The sequence below is a fragment of the Leuresthes tenuis genome, unplaced genomic scaffold, assembly GCF_036924035.1.
Source record: "Leuresthes tenuis unplaced genomic scaffold, fLeuTen1.0.hap1 SCAF_7, whole genome shotgun sequence".
Lineage (NCBI taxonomy): Eukaryota > Metazoa > Chordata > Actinopteri > Atheriniformes > Atherinopsidae > Leuresthes > Leuresthes tenuis.
Genome location: NW_027325361.1, coordinates 35,370,760 through 35,395,788, shown reverse-complemented (window position 1 = coordinate 35,395,788; position 25,029 = coordinate 35,370,760). Strand labels below are relative to the sequence as shown.

The window sequence follows — 25,029 nt, the reverse complement described above, 5'->3', positions numbered from 1 at the left end:
ATAAAATAAAAAGAAAAGTTAACATAGAGTTGGTGTGTATTTTCAACCAGTTCACTGAATGATGTGACCATGTACAACATTCACTCTCTTACAGAGCATTAATAATTTTACTGTTTGGCTCCAGCACAGAGTGTGTGAACCTGACCAGACAGCTGGCCATCCACACCCTGCTCTGCGTAACTCGGATGGGGCTGTGGTATGACAAGCCGGCTGCATCTGTAACTGTTGCAAAGGATAAACAACCAAATTACCCATTTTTCTGTCCTTTTTACGGCGAAATTTGCCAACTTTATTTGGACAACAGGTAACAGAAGTGGTGTGTTATAGTCGTATGTGCTGCATATTCGTATTTGGGAGAAACAAAGGCTGGGTAATCATCTCATATATGTGCGCACAGTTTCACATTCATTAAGATACATAAAGGAAATGTGTGTGGGATCAGGTGTGCACATGACTCTATGCATGTGGATATGTCTTAGAGTATGCTCTCTTTCTGTTATACATGAGACCTTTGCTATAGGCCTGGGGCCAGTAATTGGAGTAATTTGCTGCTGTCAGCTGACAGTCTGCACATTTGCAGCATTATGGTCAACAATTGTTCTTTACTATATGAACTAAGTGACACTAAAATAAAGTGAAAGTTATGCATCTTTCTAAAATACACTATGCAGCCTTGTTGCTGAATAAACTCATTTATTTGCTCAGTGACATATAAACACTGTTAGTCATCTTCTTCATCCTCCTCTTCCTCCTCCTCCATCTCTTCCTGGGCAGCTTGCTGCTCTTCTAAAGCTTCTTTCATTGCTTGTTCCTCCTCCAGGGATGGGTCAAGGGCCTCTGTGATTTCAGGTCCACTGTAATATTCTGCCCATGGGAGTGGTGGTACAGGCGGGCTGTAGCCTTCCCCTGCATACTTCAGACCCCATCCAACATATATATTCTCAAACTTCCTAAATTAAGAGACAGCACATGAGTGTAGGTGAGTTCCAGCACTTCCTTCAGTCCAGTAAAGGAAAAATACTTACTTTCCACAAGCATATGCATATGCTCCTGGCCAGAGGTTCGAACGCAGCACAGCTATTGCATGTTGAGAAGTGAGAGTGGAGGACAACTTAGAGCTCCAGGGAGGGCTGTTGAGAACTTCTGAAAGACATAGATGTTAAAAATGAAAGCCTTCAAGGACACAGATGAGGTTTAGGAAGTGGAGGATTCACAAAACATCTTATATTTCAATGAATTATAATCTGAGTTACAAATATGTCTGAGATACATCCATCAGTTGTTTTAAAGATGTGAATGTGCAGGACACCGCAGTTTCTGACTGACTCTCCCACCTTCCTGATAGTCTCATTCATCCTGACAGATGTAATTGAAGAAAAAAAAATAACAAAGAGCAGCTCAGAGAGAAGCACTGATGAGTCCATCTAGAGAGACCAAAAGGGTAGATGTGACCCCATTAATTATCCCCTTTGGCTACTAATATAAAATCTTAGCAAACTGAGATTATCCTGGACCCAACTAAAGATGTAATAAGGTAGAAAAAATAATCCTCTATTCAACCTGATTGGCTTTGTCAGCAGTAAACAGGGTGGCCTTAGAGTGACAAATTTCCTTACTGATATGGCTTCACTGATCTGTTGAAAGATGATCTGTTCTTCATAAAGACTACCTGACAGAAGTGTGTAATATTAGGTAGGAGTAAGAGATTGGACAACCAGCACTTAATATCTCACAATCAATATTGAGCTGGCTAATGCCTTATATGTCTGTTAGTATTAGGAATGGAATTTCCCCTTATGGAACAAATAAAGGTATATCTTACCTTATTTTAAGGCTTCTTTCAATGTCGTTGGCATATTTAACTGTCATATGGAAGTTTTCAAATGTTATAAAAATGCAAGGGGTTCACAAACAAGAAACAATGACAAACAGAAATCACAGGAAGGAAGCGTTCTTCATCACTCTAAAATATCTACTCCATTTCCCATATTTGTCGTAAAGACTGCTCCTCTACATCTGAATGACGTCCTTCCCCTGTCTCAGGCTTAAAGCTTACCAGCTCCTTAAAACTGATTTTATTTATTCTTTTAAATCGTAACAAGTCTTTCATTTAATAACATCCACTTCTTTAAAACCACAATACACAACTAACATGCTAAGGGACCCAAAATCAGTTTCAGAGCTGGACGAAAGTTCCCCCAAAATATCAGAATTTGTCATGGTATGAGTGAGTGAGCATGTGAGTGGGGGGTCAATATGTCCATGGTGTCTCCAACAACTGTGCTGTGATCTGGATTGTTCACTTTAATGTGGACAGTACTAATAAAAAGGATGAAATTCTTGCATCAAAAATAAACTGTTGGAATGTAAAGCAAGTGGAGGAGTTCAAGTATCTCTGGGTCTTGTTCACAGTGAGGGACGAATGGAGCGTGAGATTGATGGGCGGATCGGAGCAGCATCTGCAGTGTTGCTCTGCACCGACCCGTCGCTGTGAAGAAGGAGCTGAGCCAGAAGGCGAAGCTCTCTATTTACTGGTCAATCTACGTTCCTCCCCTCACCTATGGTCACGAGTTGTGGGTAGTGACCAAAAGGACGAGATACAAGCGAATACAAGCGGCCGAAATGGGTTTCCTCCGCAGGGTATGGGCTCTCCAATAGAGATAGGGTGAGAAGCTCAGGGGCTCGGAGTTGAACCGCTGCTCCTCCGCATTGACAGGAGTCAGATGAGGTGACTCAGGCATCTGGTTAGGATGCCCCCTGGGCGCCTCTCTGGGGAGGTGTTCCGCGCACGTCCCACTGGGAGGAGACCCCGGGGGAGACCCAGGACACGTTGGAGAGACTATGTCTCTCGGCTGGCCTGGGAACGCCTCGGGGTCCCCCCGGAAGAGCTGGAGGAAGTGGCCGGGGACAGAGACGTCTGGGTTTCTCTGCTCAAGCTGCTGCCCCCGCGACCCGACCCCCGGATAAGCGGCAGGTGATGGATGGATGGAATGTAAAGCAAGATGAGACTGAAAAAATGGGGAGTTTTGGCTTTGAAAAGACTCACCTGCATCTTGGGAGAGAGGAGTGAGCAGAGGAGGTCCAACTTCTGGTTCTGGCTCATCAGGCTCCTCTTCCTTCTCATCAGCCTCTGCTTCCTCATTAGAGTCTTCTCCTGGTTTCACAGCCAGGTTCACCCAAGTACAGCGACCCTGAAGTAAATGTCCTCTCAGTAAATATGTACACATATACACACTGAAGATGAGAATATGTCCATGTGCCTGCTCAGACCAGAGCTGTACCTGCTGCAGGATGTGTTGAACATGATGCACCCAGCTAGACAAAGACTCAGCCATTTCACCCACAGGGATGCCCTCAAAATCAGGATTCACCTCATAGCTGTCCCGGGGTGCCTCATCTTCCTCATCACCCTCTTCCTCCCCAGCCTGGTAGAAACCCTGGGGGCTGACCTGTGTGCCAGCAGAGATCCGAGCAATCTGCGCTCTTAAATAGTTGGCTTCATTCCCATGAAATGGAGGGTAGCTCACAACTGGGGTGTCCAGCCTCCCAGTGAAGAATTTATAGATCTGCCGAGCAGCACTGATCTGTGCAGGACTAACTGAAGGGAGCTTTACCCATGGAAGACCAGGCTCTTTGCACACATAGTAAACAAACTTATTAGCACCTGTTCCTATGGCCTCCTTCGGTACTACGGGTGGGGGTTTGTAGACCGACCGAGGAAGTGGATCCATCTGAAAACAAAGTCACCAAGGACCACAGAAATTATTTACAGAAATTTAATCTCAATTTCTACAATTAAACACTTCAATAAAAAAAAAATGTATAAATCAAATAGACAGATTAACACAAATGAGGAACAGGTGGTTACATCCTGTGAGATTGGACTCAGTTGGTTTCTCCATGCACATTGTACAGCTATGATGAAGACTTTCCTTCAGTATGACCCAGGACACATTTGTGTGCATGTATTTAGAAGAATGAGGACACATTTGTCCCAGACTGCCTCTAAATGTGGTCTGTGTAGTTCACTTCAGTTTTACTGATATAGTACCAAATCAGAACACAAAATCATCTCAGGGCTCTTTCCACAAAGAGACCCAACAATTAACTTTAAGCAGCACTTGATGAGAGTAGAGAGTCAAAAGCTCCCTTTCAAACATGAAGAAATCTCCTTCAGAAGCAGAACCCAAGTGGACAGTCAGGTGCCTAACCTGGCTGTGGTTGAAGGGACAGCAATAGTAAGACAGAGATGTCAACAAAAAACAATTAGCACAGGTCAGATCGGTTGGGTCAGTAAGACAGATCAGAGATATGCAGCTGAGGAGCCACAGATACTCGCAGAAAGGTACCAGGGCAAATAACCACAAACTACAAGAGAGGGGGGATCTGATTGTGTTCTCAGTGAATCCTGAGAAAGTTCAACCAGCACTTAGAACTGCCTTCTCTTTGAGCCACATGGAGATGACATCAATGCCCTGACTGAGTGTGTGACAGACTACATTAACGTCGGGTCAGACCTAGGACTACATTAAATACAATGCTGAGGCTGTCTTCACGAAAGAACATCACTGACTGTACTTCTTAAGGAAGTTTAGGTCCTTCAATGTCTGCATAAAGGCGTTTCAGATCTTCTATCAGTCTGATGTGGAGAGCACAATGTGCTTGGCAGCATCTGTTGGGGCAGCAGCATCAGAGACTCAAAAAAACTGAACAAACTGATAAAGAAGGCTGATTCTGTGCTGGGGACTGCTCTGGAGATGAAAAGAAGAATGCTGGTTAACATAAAGAACAACACTGACCATCCTCTTCATAACATTGCTTCTTCAGCTCTACTGTAACACAGAGTTACAGGAGATCCTTCCTGCCAGCAGCAATAAGTGTATCTGTATCTCCTAACAATGACTTATGACCATTTGTTTATTTTTTACTACAGCAACAATTTCGCTTCCCTTTTGGGATTAATGTAGCATTCTATTGTTACATTCTTTTTAGTCACTCCAGTTAAAACACTTAGTCTACACTTCAAACATCACAACTGCCTTCTCACTACATTGATGTGGGGGTATGCAGAGGCCAAAGGGCCAAATATTTAGATTCCTATGTATCTGGTATTTTTCCTCACCTCCTTTGCCTCGCTCTCCTGAGTCTCTGCCTCCCTCTCCTCTTCTTCAAGTGCTTCCTCAGTGCCCAGCTCATGCTCCTCATCTCCCTCTCTGTACTCAGCTTCAGCAACAATATAGTTGCTCTCTGTTCCTAGGATCTTGCCCCACAGTCGACAACGTGGCAAGGCCTGCAACTCAACTAGATGTTTGAGTGCAAGAAAGATTCTCTGCATCTCCTCTCTGCCCAGACCCACTCCAGCCTGCTCCAGGTAGAAGCCAATCTCATTTACATTAGGAAGAGTGTTTTCCACCTGAGGAAGACCACAGAACAGTGTCACATAATGTAAATACAGCTCTGCTGTTTACAAATCTTTTTAGGTGAAGAGGTGTGTAGTCAACATTAGAATGATACTATGGTTGTATTGTTGTAGCCAACAACAAGATCAACAACATGTAGTCACACACACACACGCACACACACACACAGTGTGTGAAAGCAGTCAGTAAAATAATGCTGAGATAACATGGCTTCATATGCATCCAGTACCATTTCATCCTCTTGGTCCACTTCTTCTGACTGAGAAAACAATGAGCGCTGCTGCTCAGCCAGCAGCTCAGCTGCTGAAGTCTGTGGCAGGTCTTGCAAGGAGCTCTGCACACCCTCAAACAAACCCTGCTTTACATCATGGCTCATTTCCTCAATAATGTCCACCACATCGTCTGGATGCTCATCCATCACCTTTATCAGCAAGCGGGTAAGGTGGTCATAGCTGGAACAATAAAAATGATCAGTAAAGGATTCCTGTGCACTGGACTTTCTCTTGGTCAATTAATTTGATATCAACCCACAAACCATCCAGCTACTTCACCACAAACTAAATTCCCTGTGTCCCTTTAGAGCTGAACGCACAAAAATTCTTTAAAAATACTGTAAAATAACTGTGAAGAAAGCATGTGTGGTTGTCGTTGTTCTGTGGGATTCATACTGAACCTTCATATATGAATGGAAATTTTATGGTTAAGGTCTTGTTTTCCTCAACAATCATTAGTAGCTGTCATTATATATGTTTTTTGCTTTATAACTATCATTACAATTACTATAGTGCTTTTAAACCTAAATGTTTTAACATCTCTGTCCACTCCTAATCTCACTGTATTCATTGTGATATTTAAAAAAAACATAAGCTCTGTATTTCTTCTGAAACTTGAGAAAATTAGTAAACGATGAAGGTGAAATAAAACTTTGATGTTCTGTGTCAGCTGACAGGGAACAGCTTTATTTCAGCTTTACAGTACTGCTAATCTGTCAGACAGGCTATGGCGTAACCACGCATTCTTTGGGGGGGTCGTGTCCCCCCCAATATTGAGAAAATACCAACCTGTCCCCCCAATATACAGAAGAAAATATGTAAAATGCATGTTCTCCTTTTATGAACCCTGTCAAGGGATCGGTCTCTTGTTATGTCTTATTTATTTTCAATTTATATCCGTGTGTTACCGTGGTAACGGCTGCGCCGCGGTCGCCGTTGTTGATGCTAACACTCTAGCCAATGAGCGTGACCCACCGTGCGCGCCACCGGGCGCGCCGCCGTCTCAGCAGCGGCTCTCGTTAGCTTTACGTTGGACTTCTACTTTTGACGGAGCCACTGCTCAACCGCGCCAAGCTCAACAGAGCAGATTGTACCAGAACAGGAAATCCAACACAGAATCAACAAAATAAAAAAACTTAAAACAAAAATAACATTAGACTATTAGACTTTTCATTGTTAATGCACATTTTGAGACAATGACACAATAGAAATGAACCTGGACTTAAAAGTCCTCAGCACATTTTTTGTTAAAGGAAAAGTCTGTACTTTGTTACATCATTAGTTGTCCTTATTAAAATATTTCCATAAACATGCTTTGGGTATTTGGTCGTTTTCCATTGGAAGCTGTCCTATTTGCTACAGTACTACTGTAAGAGCATAATTGTAATTGGTAGGTGTGTTTAAGGTCAGTAAACAGTAAGCAACTAACCAAAACAAAGTGGGGGGGCAGTCACTGTCTCGGAGAAATTACACTATTCCTTTAGATGTGAACTTACATGGTCAATGTAGTCCTCTAAACTATGTTCTAAATGTCCAATTTTTCATATATAAATAAAGAATTGTAGATAATGCACTTAACAATTTTGTTTTTCTTGGACCCCCCAATGTCTAAACCATGGTTACGCCCTTGCAGACAGGTGTTGAGCACAGATCAGCGTGCTTTAACCAACCAGGCATGCTAGCATACAGCAGAGAGACGTTACTCACAGATTCAAGGAGCTCTTGGAGCTGTTTTTCAACATGAAAGCCTTGAGGGAGGCAGCCTGCGGACTCTGCTGCCTGCTGTCGCGGTTACCGCCGTTAGCGTCCATCCTTCGAAGTCAATCAACAAACAGTGCAAACGAGTCTGGAGCGGACGGTACTTAGTATTTAGTTTAAAAATGCCGAAGGGGAAACGCTATGGTTGGTATGGTTACCGCAACAGAGTGGTAGTTAGGGTGGGGGTGGACTGGAGACAGGGGCGTGCACGGGGGGGGGGGGGGGGGGGGGGGGGGGACGACACCGCTCATTCTGAGGACAAATTGTGTTTAAATTTATTCATTATAACAGTTTCCCAACATCACCTGTAAGTGTCGCCAAAGAAACAACCGCTATAGAAAAGTGCGTACGACAGTCCTGAAATTTGCGTGAGGCACCGCACATTTCCACGGTCATTTCGCTCTTGATACATCTGATCGTTGGCGTGAAAAAGTGTGTACGCCACTTTTTTGTGCGTACGTACCCTTTGTACATGAGAACCCAGATCTTGTTTTATTACGTCCAGATACTTAAAACTTTAGAACCGCAGGAGGGTGATCTTTAGTCATTACATAACTGTTAATATACAAAATATTGATAATTTCAATTCATAGTTGACAACAACCCTAATGATGCACCTGATGGATCCAAAACACACATTTCAAATCTACTTAAAGCTTCATAAAATAAAAAAGAAATCAAAATTGGTCTAGTGAACATGGTGGTAAAATTCATCATCAGTGAAGAACCACGAGCAGGTCCAATACCATATTCAAGATTTGTATTGAGTGTAATTGAACTGTGAATTCTGTGTTCCTCAACTACTAAAACTCAGACAGGGAAGCTGGTATCGCTTTACAGCTAAAATAACACATGGTGTAAATATTTCAGCGATTTCAGTCTTATTGTCATATTTTTTAAAAACAAAAATTTTGGAAGGTACGTACTTTGCACCCCAAAACTACTATCAAAAATATATAAATTATTGTCTAAGATAGATGACACAATGTCTCTTCCATCCTCAAAATGGGAGGCAGATTTATCCATCAGTTCTAGTCATAGCTTCTGGCCACAAATATGTTTGAACACCTTCAGAATGACTCAGAATTCTAATTTACAGCTCATACAATACAAAATTCTTCATAGAACACATTTTACAGGACAAAGGATGTTCAGGATGGGTCTAACACACTCAAACATCTGCTCACATTGCACAGATAACACACCTGATGATTATGCACACGCTTTGTGGTTTTGTGCGCCTGTCCAGAAGTTCTGGTTGGAAGTCTGTGAGGACCTATCAACATGGCCAAAGTGTAGCATCCCTGCATGCCCCACACTATGCATACTGGGTGACTTAGACAACATCAACATGGAAATGAACTCAGCACACATGGTCCTCACAGTGTTATGTATCGCAAAGAAAATTATTCTCATGAACTGGAAAGCGAAGAACAATCTGTGTATTAACCAGTTTAGACATTTTCTTTTAGATTATATTAGCATGGAAACAATGTCTGCCTCCTCAAAACATCAATTGGCTGAATTTCATTCTCTCTGGTCCCCTCTGATTAGCTTTATCACATAGTGGTGGTGGTGGGTCGTGTGGCTTCGGGCGTCTGGTGGTCTCTCGGGTCGTGGGGTGGGGGTTGGTCATTGCTGGGGGGGACTGTGTGTCGGGCTTGGAGGGCAGTTTTGGGGGCTTGCGGGTGGGACTGTCTTGCGGTGTGGGGCGGGGTCCCTTAGAGGCCTTGGGGTGGTGGCTGCTGGCTCTATGCCGGGTGGCCGGGCCGCTCTGGCGTGGGTAGTGGTGCTGGGCCTGGGCCCTGGTGGCTGGGCGCTGCCTTGCGCCCGGGGGGGGGCCCTGCCTGTGCCTGGGGGGGCTGGGTTGCCCTGGACATGCCACAGTATGCGTGGGTTGGTGCAGATCCTGGTGCCGGGCTTGTTGCTCTGGGACCTCCAAGGTGTCCGCAGATGGTTGTTTTTTTTTCAGGGTGTTGGGGCGTGCGGTGGTGGGGGGGGGGGGGTGCTTTTCCCCTGTTGGGGGGGGGGCCTGGGGGTGCCTGGGTGATGGTGGGTCTCAGGCCCGGGCTGCTGCGACTGGTGTGACCGGGTGGTTTGTTTGTTTTTTTTTTGTACTCCGGGGTGGGGTTGGGTTGAGTGGGGTGGGGCGGGATGGGTACCTTCTGGGGGTACAGTAGCTCCCGGAATATGGTCGCTGCAGGCCCTGAGCCTGGTGGACATCAGGCCCTCCTGCCCTGTGTTGGCTCCCAGGTAGCGGGGATGCCTATTACAGCCAGTCCCTGGCTGCCCTCTCCGGGGGAGAGTAGCTCCCCCGGTCTATATCCCCATACCCCTCTCCCTTCTGGCTCCTGTACACAGCACACACTCAGACATGAAGGGTTTTGGGGGCGTGTGTGTTCTGTGGGGTGTAGTGGATGGGGCCACGTAGGAGGGCCTCTGCCCTATGCTTATGGGGGCTCTTTCTGGGGGCTTCCTCTGCAGTCTTCTGGGTGGATGCGTGGTTGTCCCTGCGGTGGGCTTCCTGGGTTCTGTGTTCTGTGGGGGCTGCTGGTCGCCTGGGTCTTGTGGCCCTCTCTGCCTGCTTCTGATTGCTTGGGGGGGGCTGTGGATTGTGGCCCTGTACGCTTATACACTCATAACTAAGCACGGTTATCATGTAGGTCCTGTGCCATGGGTGTTGCATGTTCACACACACACACACACACACACACACACACATTCATTAGTCCAGTAACATGGTCGCTAAGCAGTTGATGTATTATCATGTCGTCTCAGGTCATCTATATCCACAGCTGTGTTGTATGCGATTGCCGCTTCTTGTGCTTGTTTTTGTTTGTTTGTGTGTTTGTTTTTTCTCTGCTTGTCTGCTTTCAGGTGCTCCTGGTGGCGCTAAGGCTGGATTCCCCTCAGAGGCCATGGATTGTTGTCTGTTTTGTTTTTCACAGGTGTAGCAGCTGGTTGTCTGATTTTTGTTTCTATTTTTGTTCTGTTTCCTCTTCTTTCCTCTTCTTCTTTCCTTGTCCCCCGGTCCGGTTCAGTTCTATTACATGTCATATATTGTAAACAGAAATAAATAAATGGGCATCAAGGGGAGCTTTACATTTATAAAACTTCCCTTGGCAAAGCAAATCTGTTTGGCATCAAAGGTATTCAGACTACAATTCTGCTGCCATAATGCTGAACAGGACAAGGGGAGAAAAAAAAAAAAAGGAAGGTACGTACTTTTTTCATTTTGTTATTGTGGAGTTCTGTGATAACTTCAAAAGTTTCCTTATAAACAGTAGTTACTGCAGAGTGACCACATCATAGAAAATCCGTGTATCAGAACCTATGCTAAGGTGTTATTTCTTAGCAAGTTATTGAGTGAAAGGATCTGGAAGTAAATGAGCAGCAGCCACAATAGGGGCTATTCAAATTCTTTAAACACTAAGGAAAGAAGCTTCCATGCTTCCTTTATTATCTCCTTTTTGAAAGAAAGAAGATAGTTCAGTCCCATAAATCATTGCAGCTTCATTCAAAATGACCTTTGATTAGCTTGATCTAGTTGTACTGTGATCTTTTTTTTTGGGGGGGGGGGGGGGGGAGAGAACACAACACAGCGTAAGAGGAAAAGCCCTTTTTATTCATATCATTACATTATTCAAGAATTCAACCTCAAGCCCAGATCTGTAGGCTGTAGGGAGGGGGTTGCTTCAGTGTTCATAAAACTCAACATAAACAGCAGAAAAGTTGTTTTGGCCAGGATGGCGATTAAAGAAAAAGTTGTACAACCAGCCAAAGGCTGTTCTAAATGACAGACTCACATGCTGCTTCAGCTTTGATTTTATGTGCAGAGTATTTTTCATATGATAGAGCATCCTCCCATAGCTTTACTCATACAGTGCTGAATCACGTAGGCTTCCAGGTTAGAATGGTTACTGCTGCACAGTGTAACATTTAACCCTGCAACCTTACTAATCCATCTGCATACTGAAACTGGTCACTGTTTTCATACTCCAGCATGTCAAGGGCAACTTCACAACTCTCCTTGACAACACGTTCGTGGTCTCCACGGTAACACTGCAGCACAGCCAGACACTCTTCTTTTCCAATGGAGCCGAGAGCCTCAGCTGCCTCGTGTCGGACCATGGGGTTCTCACCAGAACGCTCCAAAGCTGCACGCAGGGCTGGGACTGCTGCCGGGTGCTGCACCTGACCCAGGACGTAGCCGATCTCGTGACGGAACAAAGCACTGGAGCACTGCAGGCCTGGAGACAATTAAATTACAATACTACACTTCACAGCTTGATGATCATAATCATGTTTCAAATTGACAACTTTAAATTCAACACTGAGGTTTAAATGTTAAAGTGAGCTAAAGTTACAAGATGTGGAATTACAGTTCAACTTTGTAGGCACTGAAGTGTTAAGTCCTACCATCTCCCAGTGCCACCACCGCCTCCTCGCTGCCCAGGTTCCGTAGGGCGAACATGGCACGGTAGCGTTCAAACAGTGGCAGACTTTCATTGAGCAGAGTGGAGCGCAGCTCTGGTACGCTCTTCCTTGGTGCTGGAGGGGCTGGGTCAACAGAGCAGTAAGGGTTCTTATCTATGCTTCCATCCTCCAGCTGGTTCCCTCCACCACTCTGTAGCCATTCGAGCCGCCGAACAGCCAACTGACATGTCTCTGCAACCTGCAGGGATGGGATATTAACAGGACCATGTGTTCTGGTGAGCAAAGCCTTGGATACTTGTTATGAAGACGATTTGCAGACTGGCCCATAACTGATACCAAGCCACTATGTAAAGACATGGGACTCAAGTATAATGTTGCGCAACAACTAATACCTATAATTGTGCAATGAGGACAAACAATTTCTCATTTGTTAAGAATTTTGCTAAAACAGGCTTTTTAGTTTGCAGCTGTAAAAATCCTACTTTTTAAAATCTTCTACTTTGCTGAATTTCCTGTTCCATTTAAAGTTCTCCACATTTGGTTTTAGAATTATTTTTAGACTACCGTACTTAAAATGGATTCCATTGGTTTTTCTCCATCAATCCACATTTTATACAAAACAATGACAATGTAGAAACTTGTTTTTGAGGTATTTTGTTAACTTCTTCAAAATAAAGGATTGAAATTTGCTGTTTACACGAGTACTCAGTAAAAAGGGAATTAATGAAAGCTGAAACAGAGTTCATCTTACTCGCACTGATGCACACAGAGGTTTCTCTAACTTGACAGAATTAACTAAACACAATTAGGAAAAGTCTATTTCTGTCTGTAAGGTCTCTGAAGCTTGACTGTGAGTGTTGCAAAGAAACCAAGCAAAAAGAGGACGGATGGACGTTATCTGAAGGACTGGAAGACAAAGAGAAGCCAAATCCTCTGCTCTGATGAAAACAACAACAAACTTCCCTAAAGAAACTACTGTGACCAACCCCACTGTCTAACATGGTAATGGCAGCATCATGCTTTCAACAGAGATGAATCAGGACAGAGGGAAAGATGGGTGCATAAAAACAGAGCAATCCTGAGTAAAACCTCCTACAAAGGGTTCAGATTCTCATGTTGGGGAGAACGTTTTCCATTTCAACAGGAAAACAAGCTCAGAAAAGGAGGAATTTCAAAAGGACAGAAGGATTGGGGCCTTGTCAGCAGTAATGAGAGCGCTACTCCGCTCCGTAGTGAAGATGGAGCTGAGCCTCAAGGAGAAGCTTTTAAGGATTCAATGAGTTTTTATTATCATTCCAGTCAGCACTTATTTGAGAAGGAACAAAATGTTTAACTCAAGACCCGGTAGTTACCACTAAAAGAGCCATTAGTAAGGTTTTGTCAAGATGGCGGCACACATCTGTGCAGCAGCTTCTCTAGCTCCTGGTACTATGCTACGTCAGTTTACTGCTCCATCTTTATTCCAACCCTCACCTATGTTCACAGATCTGGGTAGTGACCAAAAGAATGAGGTCGTGGATACAAGCGGCTGAAATAAGTTTCCTTCAGAGAGGGGTCTGGGCTCAGCCTTAGAGAAAAGGAGAGGAGCTCCACCATCCATAAGGAGCTCAGAGTAGAGCCGCTGCTCCATCACATAGAAAGGAGTCAGCTCAGGTGGTTCCTCCTTTTGAAGGTTTTTCAGGTACGTCCAACCGGGAGGAGTAAAACTCAACTGACGGCTCTGACAGCGTTTTGCATCATGTGCATCTAATAGCCCATGATTACCGAAAATACACTGATATCAGCACAAGGCAAATAAACACAAAAGGCGTCTATCTGTGGGATGCTGCCATTGTTGCGGGCGGGTGCGCCTGCAGTTATAAAACTAATAAATGTTTATTGGACTAAAATATTGAAATATGTTTAATATGATATTAAAAGCCTGGAATATTGAAATATTACCGTTTTAGATGACACGCCATGTTTGTAGTCGATCTGTGATATACAAACTGTTGTTTGCAAATTTTGCATTGGACTTTTTTCCCGCCATCTATTTTGGTTAAATTCTTCCACACTGCCGATGTCTTTGACATGGATGGTAGAGGAGGACATACTGTTAATGAAATGCTCAAAGTAAAAAATATTCAGCAAATCACTGGTCGTTGAATAACGTGGACGTTCTTCAGTCTACCCGTCTCTAGGGGGTTGGGCTAATCCAAAATAGTGAAAACATGGGGGATACCTGTGAAACCGTTTCGACTGTACTAACTGGGAGGCATGTACATCCTGTTTATAGAGGCATGTGGGGGAGACAGATGAATTAGCTGATGTAACATGTTCTTGTGCCGCTTTTTGCGGAGACATGATCATAACATGTTAAAGGGTAAAAATGTACTCTAATAACAAGCCATGGGTTACAAAATCTGTCAAATCCAGCATACAGTTTAAGAAACTTGCCTTCAAGACTGCCTCTGAATTCTATACAGCCACGAAAGATACAACAATTTCAATTTTAAAAGGGCAAAACAGGACTATAAAATAATTCTGGAAAACAAAATGGCTGCCAACAACCTGGGCTCAGCCTGGTCGAGTATGAAAGCTATTGCAGAAACCAGTAATTAAAAAAAGTATAAACACTGTCACTTTAGAGGGTTTTCATGCAAATTCTGACCTTGCAAATGCTTTTAAACATTTTTATTCCCAATTTGACACTTATGATTTTAGTAGAAAAACACAGGAACTCAGTCATAAATTAGCTGACCAGAACCACTTCACAATTGAAGAGGAAAATATTGAAAAGGTATTCGCGTCCATAAAATTAAATAAAAGCTGTGGACCTGGCAATATTTGTGGTAGACTGCTTAAATTGTGTTCAAGAGAACTTTGTCCAATTTTTCATTACATTTTCAATAAGTCCTTACAAAATCAACATGCCCCAAAATGTTGGAAGGATGCGGTAGTTGTTCCATTTCCCCAAGTTAAACTACCCCAAAATACTGAATGATTTTAGGCCTATTGCGCTGACATCTATTGTGATGAAAACTTTTGAAAAACTAGTGAGAAATGAAATCTTAAGGAAGATTGAGCCATTACAGTTTGCCTACAGGCCACATAGAGGTGTCGTGGATGCCACAAACACAGTCTTAAACATCTGGAAGGAAAAGGAACACATGCTCAGCTTCACCATTTAAAAGAAATATTTTTAGAGCAATTAGATTTCAGTAAAAATCTTGACGGCTGGGTTCTTGATTTTTTTAACTAATAGGACACAAAGAGTGCAAGTCAATGGAGTACTGTCTGACCAGAACTGTTCCTCCACTGCCTCCCCTCAGGGCTGTGTTCTGTCCCCTCTCCTTTTCATCCTTTACACGAATACGTGCCTGGGGCCTCATGTACAAAGGATGCGTACTCACAAAAAAGTGGCGTACGAGCTTTTTCACGTCAACGATCAGATGTATCAAGAGTGAAATGACCGTGGAAATGTGCGGTGCCTCACGCCAACTTCAGGGCTGTCGTACGCACTTTTCTACAGCTGTTGATTCTTTGGCGACACTTAGAGGTGATGTTGGGAAACTGTTATAATAAATAAATGTGAACACAATTTGTCCTCAAAATGAGTGATGTGCACATCTGAGACACATGAACAATTAACACTGATAAACAATTGACACACCCATGTGTCTGCAATTACACGAGTGGATATAAAAGCTTGTGCAAAGCGGTGCAATGCATACCATTAAAAACAATGGCTGTTTTAGCGGTATTGGAAGACATTGTAAATGGTGTAATTGGAAGAGAGCGTGTGTTAAGTGACAGAGAGGATTTACTGGCACATGATGACAACTGGCTCATCAGCCGTTTTGAGGGCAATCCTCCTGGAACTGTGCGCAGAGCTGCGGTCGGCGCTGGAACACAAGACAGCGAGGAGCCATGCGTTGCTTGTGCCACAGATGATGTGCACACAGGGGTTTAAGCAACCGGGGCATTCCAGAGGGAGCTGGCCAACCGATTGGGACTGTGTCAGTCGACCCTGAGCCGAGTGGGACGGAATTATCTGCATCTCAGCAGGTGTATCAAATTCCCACAATGCAGTTGAACAGGCCAACGTTGAAGCGCAATTTGAAGCGAGATCCAGCTTTCCTAATGTAATCGGAGCTCTCGACTGCACACACAGTGCTATAAAAGCGCAATCACATGATAATGAAACATTTTCATTCCATCAATGTACAGATCGTATGTGATGCACAAATGCTTTGTGTGTGTGTGTGGGAGGGGTTGGGGGGGGGGGGGGGGGGGGGCTGGTACAACGCACGATTCATACATTCAGTAACAGAATTGTTGGGAACATACTACAAGCTGGCACTGTGCACGATGGGTGGCTTAATTTTTTTCCCCGTGACGTGCATTGAGCATGTGCGCCCCCAGTTTCCATTCCGTCTTCACAGCATCATAGTTGGTGGTTAAAGTTAGTAACTTGCTGTTTTTTGCTGGTTAAACAACAGCTTAAGATTTTTCTAACAAGCCCCTGATCGTCTCTGTGTTCAAACGTTAATAACCCCGCGCTTAAAGTGTGAAATCTCTTAATCAGCCTCACCTTTTCCCCGGCTACTTCTGCACTAGTTACTGTATGAACACGTTTGTTGTGAGTTACACAAATATAGATATTTACTTTGGGGGTAATCAGAGTCACTCACACTCCCACACCCACCACCCCTGAGAGAACAGTGTCACCCAAAATGTCTGTTTTGGCCACACTTCGGCGGTGGGCAGCCAGTCTCTGCTTCACATCCACCTTAATATTGGACCACTTCTTTTTCACCTCTGCTTGTGTGGACTTCTCAGACCCCACAGCATCAAAGGCCTCGCTCACGCTCTCCCAGCCACTGCTCTTACGTTTGCTGCTTATATCGTAGGACAGCGTGCCAAAGAGCACATTAATGCGGGCCTCCACTTCAGAAAGTAGCACCTTCATCTCGCTTTCCGTGAAGTTCTTCTTTTTTCTGGTCTTACTCATTATTTTTTTTTTTTTTTTTGATTGTGCAGAGAGATGAAACGCAGGTGCAGGGCTCATTTAAATATGATTTGCATATTTAAGTAGGGGCGTGGACAGGGAGGAGTCAGGGACTCCGACATGTGCGCTCAATTCTACGTTGATTGGGATGTACAAACGAAACGTGCTTGGATTCATGCGTGCACACATTGATACATCCGGATATTTTTGTAAGTTGGAGGGCATTTTGGTTTGAGCGTATGCCATGTTTCAGTAGGAAATCCACGCAAGTCTTTGTACATGAGGCCCCTGGTGTCTTGGTTCAGCAACCTATCCCTAAAAAATAAGAACTCCCTGAACCAAAGTGCGAGGTGGGCAAGTGGGCTGATTGGAGAGCCACAGCTAAACCCAGAATTCCTACATATTAAGCAGCTACAGAGGCTAGCAGGGTCTATTTTAGAAGACGGCTCGCACCCATTATATGGTGAATTTCAGCCTCTCCCATCAGGCCGTAGGTATAAAATGCCTATTTGCAAAACAAAGAGATATAGAGGCAGTTTTGTTCCCTCAGCCATCAAAACTTACTTAAATAGTATTTAGGCCATTGTTGAACTACACACCAACTTTTGAAATCTACTGACTGTACAGCCTTCTTATTCTATTTATTCATTCTGATCTGTTTTTGTATCTACCATGATGGCTGTATCACCTCACCTCACCTCACCTCACCTAACAGGTGCTTAACATGTACTAAGTAAAAGTTGTAAATGTGAAATGACAGTTTTCACCCCAACAACTTGTTTTTGTTGTGTATTCGTGGTGAACTGTGTAGATTAATGTGAAAACTGGAAATTAAATGAAAGGGTCTGACAACTTTCAGTATGCAGTGGAAACAAGTCTGTTAATTCAGAATGTTGCTTTGAGCTTTCCAGCAATTGTAGGGAACTGGCTCTGAGACGAGAAGCAGTGCTTCCAGTGCATGCATTTCAAAATGTAAGCTGTAGATCTTTCAAAAAGTGTTAAAGATGTCATCAAAACCCAATGACTGAAAAGAGGTTTTAATATGAAGTCACTGAAACATAAAATAGTTCAGAACTGAAAGAATGATACATGGAAAACCCGTTTCAGTCTTCTAGAGAACTTTGGCTTGGACAGAGGTTCCCTATCCAGCAGGAAAATGACCTTCAGCATCCTGCTAAAGCAACATCTATGTGGCTTAGTGGGAAACATGTAAATGACTTGCAACAGGCTAGTCAGAGCCCAGAAACTTGCCGGTAGCAAAGTACCAAACTAAAATGTCCTTCGTTCCTAATGAAGGGAGAGACTCTGCGTTTGTGTGTGTGTGGCAGATTGTCAAAGTCATTGAACTTCAAAGTCATTGAAGTTTGATGTGAAAGGGCTGTTAGAGAACTGACTGGGAATGGAGCCACAGTGCATCAATGTTTGGCTGTGTGGAGATTGTTTCAAACACTCCACAGCTGTGATAACAGTTATTCTGCTACACAGTCTTTCCTCAAAACAAGTGTCCATGTTGTTCTTCTGCTCCTAGTCTTCTTTGTCTAGTTACGTTTTCATCTCTGAATAGAGACTGATGCACAGTTGCACACTCAGTCAATGTGGTTTGAAAAATCTGGGCTGCAGAGGGACCTTGTGGCCCTCACAGGCTGGTCAGGATGACAAAACACATGCTATGTGTCACAGTTTATGTTCTGTTCCATGTCTTGTCTCGTCATTTCCTGTTTTATTTTGAAAGCACTGACCTTCTCCTCTCGTTTCAGGTATCTTGCCCTTCCTTCCATGTCAACCGTCTGATTGTCTTCCCTGATTCTCAAGTGTTTCCACCTGTTCCCCTTGGTCCCTCATGTTCAAATAGTCTGCGTTTCCCTTGTCTTTTGCCAGTATGTTGTCCCTCCCCATGAGCATCATTACCAGCCATTTGTCTATAACCTTGATCCATAGTTCCACGAGCCTGCAGTGAGCGATCCTCCTGCAGTGCCACCTTGTTTTGTAAATTATTCTTGTCCCTAGCCTTAGTTTATTTATTAATACGGTAAGTTTCATAACCTTGTTTTTTCCTCCGTTTTCAAGGAGTGATTTTTGTTGTAACCATTCATAGTCGCCTCCGTTAAAGGAGAGTTTTGAGTTTATCGTCAAAGTTTCATAGTGCCTCGGTTTTGTTAAGAGTGCGTCTTTTGTTAATCCGCCTTGTTAGGAGAGCGTGTCTTTGTTTGTTTAATTGTTCATAGCTTTTCTGTTTTCCTCCCAGTTTGGAGAAATTTATGTTTGTTAGCTTTCATAGCTGCGCTGGTCCTCCACACCAAAGTTACTGAGGAGAGCGCTTAGGTTTTTCACAGCCCTTTACTTTGCTCTGCTTGGAGATCGCCCTGCCTTGCTGTGCTCTGTGTGCTGTATTTAATAATAAAACCCTCTTGGAATCCAAAAGACCCTGCGTCTGTGTGCTGAGTCCCCTGGTAACTGACACTATGCAGGTATCATGGAACTGTGAATTGCCTTAAAAATGTTCCTCTTAAAAACAGAAGGATGAGGAGTCAAGAGTGTGCAACCACCGCTACAAACATCTGTTTAAAACCCAAGAAGGTACGACTACTGGAAATTATACAAAACTGCTTAAAGTACAGCAGGTCCGATGAAAGCACATAGTTACATGCGTGTATAATTAATGTTCTTCCTGTACAACTCCATGTAGTGCTAACACTGCACTGCAGCGGTATCATCTTCTCAGTAGCAACACTTTGTGTTTAGCTGAAAGATTGCAGTGCATTGAGCCAACTTCGATGCAGCGTACCGACTGTCCTCTGGCAGAGCAGAGGCGAGGAGGCACGCAGCGAATCACTACAGGTCGAGCTCGAAACCGGGCTGTCTGGTGGAGCAGTTGAAGCCTTGTTGAAGGCTGGACTCATCTGCTGAGGAGCTGTACAAGCAGCCTCCTGTCCTCCTCTGATGAAGTGGAGTGTTTCGTTGAATTTTGAGAAGTTAAATAAAACATAAACACCATTAACCGTTAGCATACAGCAAAAAGAGCCAATATTTCTACATTTAGCGCTAAAGTTTGATCTAAAAAGGGCTCAACTGTCCACTCTAACCTTTCGTTTCTCAGCCTCTGAGGAAACAAACACAAACCATTTGAGAGGTAAAAGCTTTAGCTTTAGGGATGCCCTGATTGACCAACTGATTATCAGAATTGGTTGATTTCAGCTTAATTGACTATTACTGTAAGATAGCCTGATTTTTAAAGGTAAAAGCAGATGTTGCATCAGGTCTGTCTTCATCATTACAGTCACATAACAAAAAAACACAAGACTAGCTCTGACTTTAGATTAAACAGCCTTTTCAGTTTTCCCCAATAAACCCTAACATATTTAACTGACTGCCATGTGTTCCAGCCTGCTGTGGTTTGTGTCATGCTCTTACCTCGATGACAGGATCCTGACTGTACTCTCTCAGTAGGTCCAGAACCTCAGAATCACCAATTGCACCAAGAGCCTCCCCTATCAACACAGAGCAGTTAACGGAGTGACACATATCAGCACACAGAGCCAACACTGTTGCTTTGATTCCTGATGGTATATCTGTCCTCTGTATCACCTTTAACCTTTTCTTTAGCTTCCAACAAAGGCTTGAGTGAGTGATCATGTGTGCAGGTGGGTTGAAGTACTCACTGCTAAACACTCACTTAAAGACAGCTTACTTCTCTCCTTGCCTGGTAATACTAATTCAGTTCACAAATACAATACCAGTACACCCACTCATTTAAAATGAATGGGTGGGTGCATCCAAACTTTATCATTATAAATGTCATGCTGAAAACATTCATCCGTTTCTGGCCACCATTCAGCATCTACTAATGACTTTTTACAAGAGCAGTGTGTAATAATTATGGTGCTTTATTAACAGAAATTAAATATAATACATATAACTATGTTGTTAGTGCTATATCTATGAATACCCTATGAAACGAGTCGTTAAATTTTTATTACTTTAGATTTTGCCTTTTTATTTACATATAATCGTAGTCCGCTCTACACAAAGGCTTATCCGGAAGGACACAACTTGCGTCGCCATATTGATTACAGTGGCCTAAAAGGGACAAAGAGTGGCGCAAGCACGATTCGCTGCTACTTTGCAGACGATCAGCTGATCTGATTAAACAAACGTAACATTTTCTCCGTGTCCCTGTTGAAAACTGTTGATTCACGTGAGTTTATGCACCAAAACTACTAAGTATCTTTGTTAGCTGGACAGAAGTTGCTCAGCGTCATGTTACGGAGATCAGCTGATTTCAATCAAAGTGTAATGTGATACTAAGAGGCTTTGAAGATAATGTCAGCCAGATACAGTGAGTTGCCTGCTAATGCTATCCCTCTATCAGACTAAACTGAAACAGCCTTTAGCCTTACGTAGCTAATATTAGCTTTTATTACCAAGCAGGTAGCTACCTGGGGTCCACAAAACACTAATATAATGCAGAACAACTAACAGTGACATTCACTGCAAGTTATCTTTTCACAGAATATCTAACCAAATGTAACATCTATTTATAATTTATATCTCTAAAAGTGACCTCAGAACGTGAGAAGGTGGTTTCACTCGATGGAGAAGACATCATGACACATTTGAGTGATGGATGGGTTGGGCAGTGTGTGCTGCAGGCAGCGTCAGGCCACCATAGTTTCTCCAAAGCATTGAGTGTTTTGTTCAATGCGCAATCGGAAATTATAGAATCTAGCGAATACCGTTCAAACACACTAGGAAATTACAGAATCTGACGAACAGCAGATAATTACACAATCCTCCTTTCATGACACTGCACAAAGAAAACTGTGTGTGAAACTGATTGAACTTGGCAGTGAATGCAGTGGACTCTTCTCAGTTATCATATCTGAGAGCAGTAGAATATTCTGAGATGTGGTACAAAGGAGGATCTGCAGCATAAACATTCAGCTGACCAATCTGTGGGAATTTTGCAGTGAAATCAAGTGGACATGGAGAAGAATCTCTCTAATATCTGCAGACTGAGGCTGCTCTCACATCAAAGGGAAAACCTATTCTGCACTACAACTGAACTGAATCCTTTCCAAAAGAAAATTATAAAGCTATAGTGTTAGTGAAAATCTATCATTTTACCAATAAATTAATAAAACAAAACAAAATACAGATTATGCATTACATCTTACGAGTCCACTGTCCTGACAAGGTCACTGTAAGGTTACTGCAGCTGAGGTGATTACTAGGACAGTGTGTGTGGTATCCATCCCCAGAGTGAGTGCATCTTTACCTGCTTCATGTCTGACCATTGGCTCCTGCTTTGTATCTCTGAGTACAGCAGTCAGAGTGGGGATGGCCCGTCTGTCCTGCATCTGTCCCAGGCAGTAGGCCAACTCGTGCTTCAGTAAGGCAGAGTCATCGCTGAAGGCCTTGCTGATCCATTCTACAGCTTCAGCACCTGACATACAAGTTTCATCTTAAATCAGCTCATGTACAGTGACACAGACTCCCTAAAGCATTTATCACAACCATTTTTTTGGTCCACAAGTCATGATAAGTCTATCTTCTAAGAAATTCTGCAGAAGATCATCATTTTAGAAGTAAGGCCATCATAAGTCCAAAACATAACCAACAGTTATGGCAACAAAACAACTGTAAAACACACACTGGAGCCCTGAAATGTTCTATAGATGTTCTGGAGAGATGGTGTGTGAAAACACTAATGTCTTCTATTACCTCAATGAAGAAAAACTCAACTGCTTCCGTTAGAAAGTGTTGGGAAAAGAAAGCTGATGTGACCATATTAGAGGAAATGTATGGAAAACAGTCAACTACAACTAATTCTTTATAATGGGAGACATTTTTGTTGGAAAAAACATTTTTTTCACTCCTGGGAGGAGAGTGGATCCCTTTTGGCAAGTCTTACACGTGTTTTCTGGTTATAAGGTGAAACCTCCCTGGCAGGGTCTACCTTTTCATTTCTGAGTCTTTGAACTTGGAACATGATGACTCAAAATGTCTGGATGTTCTTCAGAGTATCTCTGGTGTTTTTTGGGGGGGGCTCCCTCTGACAGACTTTCTCCAGCAGATGAATATTAAATATAAACTACATATTAGATAAATAGGTGTTGGCCTGAACATGGAAGCACCCAGCAGTGACCTAAGCCCTGCATAGAGGTTATGAACTTCTCTTTCGAACTTTATTAAACTAGGAACTTGGTTTGCTGCCATTGTTATTTAACAAATACAATTTCTCAAAAACACAACATGTTCCTATCAGTTGCACTCGAATGTGGACAAATTTTACCTCCCAGGTTCCTCAGGGTGAATAAAGCTCTGAAGCGCTGGGTCAAGTCCAGACCTGGGTCCACCAGAACTCGTCCTACGGCTGACACCTTTTCCACATCTGTCATACTGTTCCACATACAGAAAGAGATTACTGACATCACGTTTTCACTCCGTGTCAATACTACACACTGCTGGATATTGAAGGAAGATCAAAAGATGAATTAATCCATCCAACCTGCAGATTAACCTTGCGAAGACAATCGTACTGAAGCTGAAAACTCAAACAGATTAGTTAGTTGTGTTGACACAGTCCCTGTTCTTCTGGATGGTCCAGTGGTGTCAGAAACACATGAGCCACGTTTCAGCCTGCTCGTGCGCGCCCTCCCACCAGCTGAAGCTACATAACCACCACACTGATAAAGCTAGCTGCTCACTTCCGGAGTTAAAATGTCACCTTTCACCAGCTGAACTCAACAAACGGATAAATAATTCGGGAGAACCACTGACGGCCGGAAGACATCTGTTATATTCTAACTTACTTTAGCAACAAGCAGGCGACGTTACGCAGCCCGTCCGCTCCGCTTGTCCTGCCGCTGCTGAGTCTTTAGGGGGTTTGAAGATAACACACTGAGCATTACCGCCACCAACTGGCTTGGAGGGTCACTTCTCTGTTGCCGCATGTCTTCTTCTTCTTCTTCTTCTTTGATGTTTAATGGCAGCTGGCATCCTTGGTGTTGCATATGCCGCCATCTACTGGACTAAATTTCTCTCTTTTTTTTCCCTTCTTATTTCTTCTTTTCTATATTCTTTTAATTATTCCAGTATTTACCAAGAATCTTATTGTTATTCTCCTCCCTTCCTTAGACTTAGCAGATTCTACTATGTTTTTCAAATTATATTCTGTTATTCCTGCCCTCTGCAGCCCTATCTTCATTATTTCCCTCTCCCTTCCATATCTGGGACATGCTATCAACACATGTTCCACTGTTTCTTTCTCCCCACAGCTACACTGCCCAGTTGGATGTTTCCCCATTATCTTAAGTGTATTATTCAGTTTACAATGACCTATTCTTATCCTACTAATAATGACTTGTTCTGTTCTGTTCTGTCCATAACACCCTGCCTCGCCTACTATACTTTGTAATTTATATAAATGTCTTCCTTTTTCCTGATTCTTCCAATATAGATTCCACTGATTGTTTATTTCTTTCCATACTAAACTTTTCCCTTCTGTTTTTGATAATTTTACTTTCATTTCCACCACCTCTTTCTTTACTGCTTCCTTAGCAGCTTTGTCTGCTTTTTCATTTCCTTTTATTCCTACATGAGCTGGTACCCACATGAACACTATTTCCCTCCCCTGTTGCATTAACCTGGATGTTTTTAACTGTATTTCATATAAAATTTCCTGATGTGTTTTTGCTGTTCCGCTTTTAATACTTAAGAGTGATGAAAATGAATCGCTACATATAACTATTCTCCTATCCCTCACCCCCTCCATCCATTCAATTGCTATCAATATTGCACATAATTCCACTGCATATATACTTAAATGATCTGATGTTCTTTTTGAAATTGTTCTATTATAAATGGGAACCACCATTGCTGCTGCTGTTACTCCTGTTGCCTGTTCTTTGGACCCATCTGTATATATATACACATATTCTCTATATTTTTCCTCCACATAGTTATAAAATTCCTGCACTATATCTGCTGTTTTATTTCTTTCCTTGATGTTCCACATGTTTAAGTCTACATTTGTTTCTTGTAGCATCCATTTTGGTATTACTGTCCACAGAACTGTTGGGCTGAATTCCACATGTTGTATTTTTAGTTGTTCTGCTAAACCCTCACTGACCCACCCAAAACTCGTTTTTTC

At 43.1% G+C, this 25,029-nt stretch overlaps 2 protein-coding genes across 4 annotated transcripts; both read right to left on the bottom strand.

The window, feature by feature from the left end:
- Nucleotides 1-280: 280 nt before the first annotated feature.
- Nucleotides 281-7,638, bottom strand: rsph4a (radial spoke head component 4A). Of its 2 annotated transcripts, none has more exons than XM_072388759.1 (7): nt 7,400-7,638; nt 5,650-5,872; nt 5,123-5,413; nt 3,282-3,731; nt 3,047-3,191; nt 1,026-1,143; nt 281-950 (listed from the first exon to the last, which is right to left on the bottom strand). In XM_072388759.1, exons 1-7 carry the CDS (start codon nt 7,501-7,503, stop codon nt 722-724), a joined length of 1,560 nt encoding a protein of 519 aa, XP_072244860.1. In that variant the 5' UTR covers nt 7,504-7,638; the 3' UTR covers nt 281-721. The 2 variants fall into 2 exon arrangements, with proteins under 2 accessions (XP_072244860.1, XP_072244861.1); XM_072388760.1 differs by having other exon boundaries at nt 1,026-1,140.
- A 3,433-nt stretch (nt 7,639-11,071) lies between these two features.
- dohh (deoxyhypusine hydroxylase/monooxygenase) lies at nt 11,072-23,763 on the bottom strand. 2 transcript variants are annotated; one of them, XM_072390219.1, is made up of 6 exons: nt 23,690-23,763; nt 23,170-23,276; nt 22,153-22,320; nt 20,289-20,365; nt 11,870-12,125; nt 11,072-11,700 (listed from the first exon to the last, which is right to left on the bottom strand). In XM_072390219.1, exons 2-6 carry the CDS (start codon nt 23,273-23,275, stop codon nt 11,390-11,392), a joined length of 918 nt encoding a protein of 305 aa, XP_072246320.1. In that variant the 5' UTR covers nt 23,276; nt 23,690-23,763; the 3' UTR covers nt 11,072-11,389. The 2 variants fall into 2 exon arrangements, with proteins under 2 accessions (XP_072246320.1, XP_072246321.1); XM_072390220.1 differs by lacking the exon at nt 23,690-23,763 and adding an exon at nt 23,386-23,676.
- Between the last annotated feature and the right edge of the window lie 1,266 nt (nt 23,764-25,029).